Source organism: Barbus barbus (assembly GCF_936440315.1).
Source record: "Barbus barbus genome assembly, chromosome: 25".
NCBI classification, from domain to species: Eukaryota; Metazoa; Chordata; class Actinopteri; order Cypriniformes; family Cyprinidae; genus Barbus; species Barbus barbus.
The window spans coordinates 22,724,741-22,737,474 of record NC_136753.1 but is presented as its reverse complement, the minus strand read 5'-3'; the positions used below and the strand labels follow the sequence as shown (position 1 = coordinate 22,737,474).

Below are 12,734 nucleotides of genomic sequence, written 5' to 3'. Positions count from 1 at the left end.
AAAGCAATAAACTGTATATAGGCCTTGTTGAGATAATCACAAAAAAGTTAAGTATATAAAAGGCATAAAGACATTAAGATATAAAAATTATCATTATTATTTATGTTAAGCAGCTTGGAAACAATGTGCATTTTTTTTTCAAACCTGAAAAAAAAAAAACCTGTCGTTTATTACTAACATTATTGTTTTTTCATTGACTTCTTGGCCAAGTCAATGTTATCTGCTAGTTTATTATGGTTTTCGTTTAATATAGAAAATTTTCATTTCTGCTTTTTCGTTTCCTGTAAACGGCATTTTTCTGCATTTTCGTATCGTTACCCTTGCGAGTGCCTTAAAGTGTGCACCTTACCAACATCCATGTCTTAGCTGAGTCGCTCAGCTTCCCCCTCCCCTCTACCCTAGACTGTTTTCCCATCTACACCCCCCCCCCTCCTCCTCCTCCTCACTCTTTGTTCGCATTCTGTCCTCTCCGTTTGTTGCCACCCAACATCGTTTCCGGCGCTCTGATTGGTCAATTTGATGTTAGAGGCGGAGCTACTGAGGCAGCGCTGACATTTTGTCAGTTCGGCGAGAGATAACGGTGTCAGTCGAAGAGCTTCCGAGAAAGTGGCCGACACTCCGGCGTTTAAGCTGCTCTTTCTCGATGAAAATCCCCTAAATTTCGCCCTTAGAACAACTAGGAGATACGAACTAGATTAGTCGTGTCGTAAAAGAAAGGACTGAATCCAAACACAGAGCTGTGTTCTTTCTTCTGTCGTGTCGCCTTTCTTCCTCCTTCCTGTTTCTTTTGTTTATGTCCTGCAGTGTTCTGCTGCACGGCGAAGAATACATCACTGACCGTGAATAAACGATAGAGTGATAAACGAAAGACAGAAAGAAAAAATAGTTCATCTTTTTCATCCGTCTAAGTTACACGTCTGTGGTGTCCAGCTGGACCAGGAGGGAGAGTCTAATGCCCCCGGAGGATGAGCCCAGCCATCGAGGGGATGCAGACAGAGCCACAGGGGTATTTGGGAAAAGGCGTGCTCCTTCAGCCCTTTGTGCACCAGGTGGGAGGACACTCGTGTGTGCTCCGCTTCGGGGAGCAGACTATATGCAAGCCCCTCATCCCCCGAGAGCACCAGTTTTACAAGAGCCTCCCTGCGGCCATGCGGAAGTTTACACCGCAATATAGAGGTAACGTTAAGTAGCTACTAATGTGACGTCTTAAGTTGTACTGGCTATTAAAGCCATTCTTTTCTTTTTCATGACTGTCTTTCGCGTACAATGTGATATTTTTCGGTGTGTTAGACTGTAATAAACATCTTCATGTTAAATGAAGGCCAGCAGTGCTGCTGTTTCCGTCTTAACGAAATTCTCCTCAAGGTGGCGCTGTTATAATACATTCTTAAAGGGACAGTTCACCCCAAAAAAGAAAACTCTGCTATTATTTACTATTATTTATTATTTACCCTCATGTTGTTCCAAACCCGGGTGTCTGTCTTTATTTAGTGGAACCGAAAAAGAGACACCTGCCAGTCACGTTTATTGACGTTTACAATGAAAGTGAACGGTTACAACCATAACCTTAATGTTTTATAGAAGTTTAAATTACTTTAAATATTTGGGTGTACTGCCTTTGTTAATGTACCATTTAAGTAGGACCCCTAAAAGGTAAGTTACTGGCAAGGCCGTACTTTGTTTAAAGCATACACCTAGGTGTCTGGGTTTCGTTTGAAGATACCTGAATGTGGAGCTTAACAAACTCGAAAAGCAGCAGCAATGGCAAGTGTTTTTTTTTTTAATGGACCCAGAGACTGCTGACATGACATCATAGACTGCCTCCCACACACTTGTGGTTTCAAAATTTGCTGTCATACCTGAGAATACACCTGGAAAGACAAGTTCAACTGTCTTAGATTTTTTGCTTATGTCCATCGGTCTCATTTTTTTCTCTCTGTTCTTTCAAAACATACACAGATACACACAGCCCAGTTTGTATGCACACTGCAGCATCCATACACCTTAAATGGCCTGTTTTCCAGTGTGATAAGTGTGCCGGACAGTTTTGTATTGGGTGAGGTTGGGGGGTGGGGGGTGGGTGTGATGTCAAAACAGAAGCTTGGGCATCTTTCTTGTTGTTTATGAAATGCGTTTTCTTTTTCATAACGGTGGGAAGTTATTGTCAATAATATAATGAGTGGAAGTCTGCATTGTGCTCTGTTGTTTTGAAAATAATAATAATATATATATATATTTTTTTTTTATGCTTTATCAAACAAATCTCATTTTCTGTAAAAAAAACAAAATGCTGATGAAATATAATTTACATGATAATTCTTTTTTTGTTCTGTCTTTTAAAAAATATTGTATTGAATTATTTGCATTTTTTACTTTGATACATTAAAAATATTAGAATAATGTTATTGAGAATGAGAATAAAAACCACTAACATTTGCAACGTAAAAATCTTTATTTTAATTATTATTTTAATTTTCTATCTGTCTATATGAATTATAAATTAACCTTTTCATGACCTTATCCCTTTTGGTACTCTCTATTCTCTCAGAATAACAGATTTATTTATTTGTTATTTATTTAGTGCAAAATATGTTTCTTGTGTATATCTTCGGGACTGTTCATAATACATTCTTGTAATTCTTGTGATGTTTACATGTGATGAGTTCATTTTTTGATGCATTGTGCTTTTTGGATGCTCTTGAATTTGAGTCATGAAGTGATATGATGCAATAAATAATGTTGGTTTCATCATATCTTTAGCCTCTTGTCATTTGTTTGTTGGCTGGTTTCCTCCTTGTGTGGCTTTGATTGAACAGACATTTGATGTGGTTTGTTGTGACCGATTCAGAAAACTGATCCAGTGAAGCCACTCCTGTACATTAGCTGTTGCTGTTGTTGTTGTTTGATAGAATTCTCTCTCTTCCCAGCCCTCAGCCTTCTTTGCTTCCTCTCTCTCTTTTTCAAGAATTTCTGTTTCGTTGTTTGTTTGTTATGGATTGTGTGATTCTTATCAGGTTAGGAGCAGCCCGTGCTGTCGGCTCAGTAGCTTTTGTTAAAGACTGGCAAGCTTTTAAGCGCAAAAAAGAGAAGTGGGTAAGAGATGTTAAAGATTTCCAAGACAGCTTACTTTAAGCTCAGATCTCTGACTACTTCCTGTTTGCTGAAGTGAAGTTATGATTTCACCTCTGACCTCATTCTTTTTTTTTCTCTCTCTGTCTCCTCTTCCATCACACTCTCATCTCTCTGCAGGTGTGGTGTCGGTGAGTTTCGAGGAGGATGAGGAAGGAAATTTGTGTCTTATTGCATACCCTCTGCATAGTGAGCTTGGGGACTTGGAGAACGTGGACCCCTCGGCAGACTTGGAACCCAATAACAAAATAAAATGGGTCAGTAAGATGCTGCTGGACAATGAGGGCTACAGCAAGGACCGGTCCAGACACGCTCGGAAGGATAAGGACAAGAGGTGAGGGGACGGTAACATCTGATATTATCTTATTGTGCAGTCAATATGCATAACAGATGCAAAAATAGGGTTGAAGAATTGAAATGTAGAAGTGTTAATTTTTACACAGTTGTTTTAGTCATTGTATTTGTCTTAATGTCTATAAATTTAGTCAATGATTGTTTGTAAAAATAGTTACAGTAAATTTTAACCTTGTAAAATGGCATGTAATTTAGTCTACAAAAATAACATTTTAACATGTGAATAAATCTATTAAACTTACACTGAATCAGAGACCAGGATATAATAGAAACTTGGGAGTGTGTCTTAATGATATACAAGCATCCACCTAACAAGTAGGGCTGAATGAATTGAAATAATAAAATCAAAATCGCAGTTTGGCTTGGTTCGATTATCAGATTGTGAAGGCTGCTGTTTAATTAAGTATGACTCTTACATTTTGGAGTGTGTTCATTTACATACATGCAGCTCACAATAACAATATTTTTACTGTGTCTCAGAGCAGTTATTAATATAGTAATTCTAAAGTTACTTTAATAATAAATTTAAAGTTATTACTATTTTATTAAATACAATTTTTTACACAAATAAAATAATAATTTTGATAATTTTATAGTCATATTGATGTATAATCAAACTCTGCAGCAAATTTGCATTTTAAATTGCCGTCACAATTTTTATCAGAAAAATCACAATTATATTTTTTCCCCAAATTGTTCAGCCGTACTACATCCTAATAACTGTTTAGCAATGTGCTAAAAAACATTCAGAACCCAATAGCACCGATGTGACAACCACCTATTACATTGTAGCACAATTTTGCATGAAAAAACAGGGAGGTTCAGAGTCTTTCTCAAGGACACAATAATGACAAATCACGTACTGTTCCTTGCGGATCGAACCAGCAGCTTTTCAGTTAGCAGTTTTAAGCTGTAATGCCTAGGCCACAATACCCCACATCTCTTGAATAATACTAGACTGTGTTCTCCTGTAATAATGGCCCTGCTCAGTACTTGTGTGACTCAATGAGAATGTGACCGGTCGTAGCGTCCTTATCGTTATGAGGAGGCGCTGAGTGCACTGACCCACAGAACACCCAGCTGGGCAGAGCAGATGCACTCTCGGCTGCTGGCAACCGGACTGGTTCAAATGTGTGTTTTGAGCCAAAGTTTATAAAGAGGTTATGTAACCAGCGTAGCTTTGTGACTTAGAAGTGACCTCAGTGTGACTGGGGAAGGGGTGAAAGGCCAGATAAGAGGCATTTGTTCTTTGTGGGGGATTTAGGATTTTAGGAATCATGGGTATTAACCACCTCAACAAGCCATAGGACTTGGGGTGTTTATGTCTGTAGCACAAACGGCACAGGAAATTGTATACCTTGTATAATCTATTCAGAGATTTCCATGAAAATAGCCTTGATGCTGGCATGGCGTTAAAAAGTGAATAAATAAACAAATGGCACAGGACGAGTTACATGGCAAAATTTAATACTTAAACTTAAGGATTTGTTTAGATCTCTTAAAACAAGTTCTACCAAGTTAGCCGTAATCTGTCTGTCAGGCTGACCCACCTCTGTCCTCATCCCTCCAGTGTCAAACGCGAGGAGGAGCTGGAGTGGCTCAAGCAGGCCGAGGTGTTCTACTATAGCCTGGAGAGTAGCAATGCTGCCGGCCCTCAGCTCAAGCACAACCCCTGGAGCCTCAAGTGCCACCAACAACACCTGCAGAGGATGAAGGAGAATGCAAAACACCGCAACCAATACAGTATCCTTCAGTGCTGCCATAAACAACAAAGGTGGATTGGTCTAGTGCAGTTTACTGCTGATTGTTAATTATTTCATACATTTATATACATAAACAGCACTGTTCAAACATTTGAGGTTAGTAAGGCTTAACCAAACTTTTTTTATATATATATATATATATATATATTTTTTGGGGATTATATATATATATTTTTTTAATTAATACTTTTGTTCTACAAGGATGCGTTAAATTGATTAAAAGTGATGGTAAAGACATTTATAATGTTATAAAATATTTATATTTCAAATAAATGCTGTTCTTTTGCTTTCTATTCATCCTAGTATCCTGGAAAAAAAAAGTTTAAATTTGTTTTTAACACTGAAAATAAGAAATGTATCTTGAGCACCAAATCGACATATTAGAATAATTTATTCGAATGATTTGAAGGATCATGTGACACTAAAGACTGAAGTAATGCTGTAAATTCAGCTTTGCCATCACAGGAATAATTACATTTTAAAATATAATAAAATAAATATAAATATTAAATTGTAATAATAATAATATTTAAATAACAATAATAATGAAATTGTAATAGTAATTATATTTAGCAAATTACAGTTCACAGATTACTCTATTTTTGATCAAATAAATTTGACATAAATTTGAAAAAAACTTATGCCTTGGTAAGCATAAGAGATTTAAAAAAATAAAAATAACTTAACAACCCCCAAGTTTTTGAATGAATATTTTCATAAAATATATCTCTATTATACAAAATATTATGTATATCTTTTATTTATAAAATATGATATTTACATATTTTAATGTCTGTATATAATAAAGATATATTATTACTGATAGTTCATTTATTGACAAAGAAAAATTTATTTCTAAATTATGGCAATATGTAATTAATAAATTCATTATATATAATACAAATTAATGATCTATAATTATATACAAAATATATTTAAATGAATCATGTACATTTAAAAAAAAAAAAACACTTATTTTACCCAAATTTTATTTAGGACACTAAAAATATATATATGAAAATCACTACTCAATGTAGCTATTCATACTGCATAACAAAAATGCAAAACATTAAAAAGCTTGAATAGCACATTATAAAGCTTGTATTGCTATGCAGATTTACAATTAGAATGACAGTTGTGAGGTAAATAGATAAAACAGGCCTGTTTATTATGCAGAAAAACAAAGCTTAATTGAAGAGCAATACTGAAAAGAAAGGAGAATCTACGTTTCCCTTAACCGAGAACCTCCATCAGAATTCATCCTGTTGGAGAACCTGACATGGCGTTACACAGTTCCATGCGTGCTTGATCTGAAGATGGGCACGAGGCAGCACGGCGACGACGCATCTGAAGAGAAAAAGGCTGTCCAGATCCGCAAGTGTCAGCAGAGTACGTCCGCCAGCATCGGAGTGCGCCTCTGCGGCATGCAGGTTAGTATAACTTGTGAGCGTAATTCCATAATATTAGAAGCACTTAAAGGCGATGTTTTAGTCACACGCTCCTCTTCACTTTCTTCCAGGTCTACCATTCAGACACAGGGCAGCTCATGTTCATGAACAAGTACCACGGCCGTAAGCTGACCCTGTCTGGCTTCAAAGAGGCCATCTTTCAGTTCTTCCACGACGGGAGGCGCCTAAGACGTGAGCTCCTGTTGCCGGTGCTGAGGAGACTGCGAGACATGCAGGTGGCCCTGGAGGCCTGCGAAAGCTACCGTTTTTACTCCAGCTCGCTCTTGATAATATACGATGGAGACCCTCCACGATCACGCCACTCTGCAGAGGATGGCCTTTCGGAAGAGGAGGAGGAAGACGACGATGAGGAGGAAGAGGAGGAGGAAGAAGAAGAGGAGGGTGGTGCTTTTGGATTCCCTCATGGCGCAGGTGCGGCCAGCAGCAGTAGCAACAGCGGTGCTTGTGGTGGCACCAGCAGCTCTACTGTGGTGCGACATATGGCCAGACCAGACAGCGGCCCGGTGGTGGACGTTCGCATGATTGACTTTGCTCACACCACGTGTCGGCACTATGGCGAGGACAGTATAGTCCACGAGGGCCAGGATAGCGGTTACATCTTCGGATTGGAGAACCTCATCACCATCATCTCACAACTAGAGGACCACAGCACAGATTAAACCCCAGCTTCGTTCAAACCAGCATGGCGTTCGAATGGGAAAATGTTTCTTCTTCTTTCTCGTCCTCGTTCTTTCAATCCCTTGAGACGTTCAGCTCAGTAAACTCTCAAAGCTCCACCTGTTCAGTTGTTTTTTTGTGTTGTAGAGGTTTAAAAAGGGTCGAGAAGCTAACATCAAGTCCTCACACGATCTGCTTCCTCCATGTTTAGTAGCTTTACTCACTTCCCCCGATGTACTTTTACAAGGTTGCTGCCGTTCCCCTTTTTGTTCTATTTATTGAGGAACGGTTATTTACCGAAAAGGACCTGATTTCGTTTCTGTCCTCATTACTTGAGAAGGTTCTGGAACTTTGATTAGCTTCTGAGCACTCCTTGTTGGATGGTGGTGAAAAGAAAGACTGTTAAGAAAGACTCCCCTTGCACCGTTACCCATCGTGCAGAGACAACTATATTCAGATAGTTAGTTGACATACAGAGACTATAATAAAGCTTTATTTATTTGTCAGATTTCCTAAATAAACTAAAAAGAAAAAACATTGAAAAGGTGAATGGAGCTTCGAAGACTACATTCCATATTAATAATGTTACAATAATGATATTAATAAATATTATTATTTGACATGTTCAGATACCTCTATCTTATATCTGTTGTACACGGTATGTTGGAGGAAAAATAAAACTTGTTTGTGTTAAATTCTGGTCTCGTACTTTGATTTGTTTGGGGTTTTTTTTTTAGCAAGATGTGCAGTATCTTGTATATCGAATTACAGCAAGTCATTATTAGTCATTAATCCCAATTTGGGTCTTGAGCTGTAGATGCTAAATAAAGAATAGTGCAATAAAAATATTAAAGGGATGGTTCACCCAAAAATGCAAATTCTGTCATTAATTACTCCCCTTCGTGCTGTTCCAAACCTGTAAGGCCTTTGCTCATCTTCAGAACACAAATTAAGATATTTTTGATGAAATCCGAGAGCACTTTGACCCTCCATTGACAGCAAGGGACCAACCACGATCAAGGTACAGAAACCTAAGTAAGGACATTGTTAAAATAGTCCATGTGACATCAGTGGTTCAACCGTAATTTTTTGAAGCAACGAGAATACTTTTTGTGCACAATAAAAACAAAAATAACGACTGTCCGCCGCCATATTTAAGAGTACCAGGGTGCATGTGCATGCATTCCTCTGCCCGTAAACAAGGCGCAGCGTGTGCGTTCTACATCAGCAGCACCACATGCACACGCAAGCTTCATAAAATTACGGTTGAACCATTGATGTCAATATTTTAACAACATCCTTGCTACATTTCTGTGCCTTGAATGCGGTAATTGCATTGCTGTCTATCCAGGGTCAGAAAGCTCTCAGATTTCATCAAAATGATCTTAATTTGTGTTCTGAAAATAAACAAAGGTCTTACGGTTTGGAACGACATTAGGGTGAGTAATTAATTTTTGAGTGAACTACCCCTTTGAGTTTGTTGAAAATGCAATAGTTTACCCAAAAATAAAAATTCTGTTTTCATTTACTCCAAACCTGTATGACTTTCTTCTGTGGAACATAAAAGACATTTCTGTGCTAACAAAATGATTTGGTAAACAACATTATCAAAAATTCTACACTGGTGTTCCACAGAAGAAATAATTATGATAGAAATTTTGGTAACTGTAGTTTAGGGACCAATTCTCGCTATTAACTAGGTGCTTATTAGCATGCATGCTACTAGCATAATGGCTGTTCATTAGTACTTTTAAAGCACATATCAATGCCTTATTCTCCATGACCATATTCTACATACCTTAATCCTACCTTAACAACTACCATGAATAAGCAGCAAATTAGGAGCTTACTGAGGCAATAGACAATAGTTAATTAATAGTGAGAATTGGTACCCAAACTAAAGCGTAACCAAATGTTTATTTTTCACTTTAAGAACTAACTCAGGTTGTTTTCTCTAGTTTTCACAGTCCTCATAAAGAGATAGTAGAAAAACACTCTATATTACCACAGGTTTTAAGGATGCTAATGTCTTATGTGTGAAACTTTTAACACAAAGTGTCCTGACCGAGTGGCCTGCCCTTTTCCTCTTTACTGGCTGTTTGAGAATTCAGGCGCTTGTCTAGGGAACAAATAGACCTGTATCACTGTCACACAATGACGCACATGTAAAACAGACATGCATTATCAACAGCGCTCTTTAAGACTGGAGCTACACTCTTAAACGTTAAAGGGGCTTCACGATGCCATAGAAGAACCTTTTTGTCTAAATGGTTCCATAAAGAACCTTTAACATCTGAACATCTGTTTCACAAAAGGTTCTTTGTGGTGAAAGAAGGTTCTTCAGATTATAAAAGGTAAGAAAGAGAAGGTTCTTTAAAGAACCTTTGACTGAATGGTTCTTGAGTGGTCAGGTGAGTGTGGTTGTCACGCTTTTTTCGCCAGTGAATATTTAGAGTAAAATATTTGATGGTTTATTATGGAGTCAATAAGATCAATTAATTAATAATTTGGCACTAAATCAGCATATTAGAATGATTTCTGAAGGATCATGTGACACTGAAGACTGGAGTAATGATGCTGAAAATTCAGTTTTGTCATCACAGGAAAAAAAAAAGACATTTTAAAATATATTAAATAGAACACAGTTATTAAATTGTAATAATGTTTAAGAAAATGACTGTTTTACCGTATTTTTGCTCAAGTAAATGCAGGCTTGGTGAGTATAAGACACCTTTTTTGAAAACATAAAAAATTGTAATTATTACCAATCTTTGACTGGCAATATAATAACATTTAATACTCAAATGTGCTAGATTTAGTGAATTGTGGTCCATGAACAGCTGGTCCAAAACTAAGCGCTCCACAGGGGGCTTCAGATGCCAAATGATGGGCTTTATGGGCTTTGAGGACAGTGTGCGTTTAATCATTTGGTCTGTTTGGTTGTTTTAGTGTCTCAGTGGACTGCATTGTTCCAGTGATTTGATGTAACATCATGGATGAGCGCCAGTGTGTCAGTAACCATGTATACGGTTACTGGTCAGCGCATGTATGCAAGTGTGAGTGATTTGGCATGTTTTTTGTGTCTGAATGTTTGTCAGTATAGTGTAGCATCACCTATTCTCCAGAAGAGCGGTTGCCATGGCAACGGAGCTGTTTGGTAATACTGAAATCGCTATATTTTTAGTTCTTTTCTCTAGCGCTGGGGATCATGTGTTGGCCTACATACGCTAATTACGCCTCCTTTAAAATGTCTTGCAAATATCAAATGAATTCATCCCCAATATGAAACATATGGGGGATGTGTTCGGCTTACATAATTACTGGTTTGAAGTATGCAGCTTGCTCATTTAGAGAGTTAACATTTGCGTGCTCATTATAGGTACTCAGCTGTGCTCTGTTTTAGTTCAGTTCGTTCTGTTCTACCTTTGTTCTCGCTGTGTTCCTAAGAATAGATCATTGTGAGGGCAAAGCATTGCTCGCTTTCTTTGTCTTTTTCTCTGAACCTGAGTCACACCTTTTGAGGTCACATTTATACAAACACACAATTGGAAATATTTCGTTTCTCATTCATCGTTCTGTTATATCCTGTTCAATTTTCCAAGTGCCAATGTGAGACACTTTTGATAGAGAAACTGGGACAAGTTTCTAGCTTGTAAAGAAAATAATATAAATGAACATTTATAAAACAAAGAAATAAAAGTGTATCTTATATATATATATATATATATATATATATATATATATATATAAATTATATATGCTTGAAATAATTAATTATAATTAAAATGCAAAATTGGAGCATTTTCACTAACATTCATATTTTTTTATAAATATTACAACATTTATAAGTAACTAAAAATTTATAATTTTATTTAAATAAAAGTTCAAATTCACTAAATTTATTTTGCTGAAAATATTTTTAAAGAACAAAACATTTCTAAATTTAAAATTGCGCATTTTACTATATATTTTATAAAATACAATTTATGAAATCAATTTTATAAATAATAAAACATTTCTAAATAAATTAAAGGTATATAAATTAATAAATAATTAATTTATTATGCTAAAAATGTAATTTAAAATGAACAAAACTTAAATTTAAAATGCAAAAAGAAGCATTTATATATATATATATATAATTCAAAATGCAGGAAAAACAATAAAAATGCCTGTAAAAAACAATACAGAAAATTCCTTTATATCAACACTGTACATTGTGTCCTATTTTTTACAGTGTACTAAAATAGAAAATAGAAAAAACCTTTACATTTATGATTTTTATAAAGCGTTTTGCAATTAGCCCTATATTTATAACCTAAAATGAAAATCTTGTCATTATTTACTTCTCTCATAAAATGCAAAATAAAGGCATTCACTATATAACCTTTAGGATTATGAAATAAACTTAATAAATACATAATAAATTAGGTATTTACAAATCATTAAAACGTTTATGTATAAATGAACTCGCTCAATTCACTAAAATATATTATGATGAAATATAATTTCAATAAACACAATTGTATTAAATTAAAAATGTACAAAAACATTTTCTCTAGTGGGTTTTTGGACCTTATTGAATAAGTGTAGAGAGAGAATAACTATTGCTTTAAGTATCCACTGAGATTTATTATTCCTTTCTTATGTGACAGGTCAATTTCAGATTTTAGAAAAGGGAATTTCACGAGGGATCCTGTATGCGTCATCAGTCTGATTCTCAGTGTAGCAGCTGGGTCATTTATAGAGGTCACTTCATCGACTTTACACTTGTTGGAAATAAATATTTCATCCCATTCCAGTTCCACTGAAAGCATGTTTGTGGCCATGATTCTTTAAAGCATTCAAACAGGTGGAGAAAAGAAATTAGCACTGCTTCACTAGCCAACATCACATGTTACAGGTAGCAACTAACAAAGGAAAAAAGAATGCCTTTAAGAATTCAAAGAGACTAAGACATAAACACACCATGACAGGGCCAGCCGTAGGGTCATGAATGGCCCTTAGTGTTTGACCACAGTTAGAGAGAGAGTGAGAGAAAACCAGGCCAAGAAAGAATTAGAATCTTACATAAGCACTGTCATGACGTAAACGCCGCTCCCATATAGCATGAGCCGGACTGTGTTGACCGCGCTGTCAACATGTGTTTAATCAGGCCTGCCAATTACACTAACAAGATCAACTAAATATATCCAACGTATTCCTGATCAGATATATTGACTTGGCTTATTTCATTAAAATAGCTTTGAGTGGTCAAGTGATTCTGTTTGTGCAAGAAACTCTTTGAAAATGCTTTCTGCTATGTAAAAAACTATTATGTGAGAAGTGCATGAATAAAAAACATAAATAAAAAGGGAGATGA

The 12,734-nt window shown here is 36.1% G+C and overlaps 1 protein-coding gene across 1 annotated transcript; it reads left to right on the top strand.

Moving 5' to 3' along the window:
* The first annotated feature begins 539 nt into the window (after positions 1 to 539).
* Positions 540 to 8,064, top strand: LOC306844521 (inositol hexakisphosphate kinase 2-like). Its single transcript, XM_079376723.1, has 5 exons — positions 540 to 1,176; positions 3,250 to 3,463; positions 5,054 to 5,226; positions 6,501 to 6,676; positions 6,766 to 8,064. The coding sequence occupies exons 1-5, from the start codon at positions 966 to 968 to the stop codon at positions 7,372 to 7,374; spliced, it is 1,383 nt and encodes a 460-aa protein (XP_079232849.1). The 5' UTR covers positions 540 to 965; the 3' UTR covers positions 7,375 to 8,064.
* The last annotated feature ends 4,670 nt before the right edge of the window (positions 8,065 to 12,734 follow it).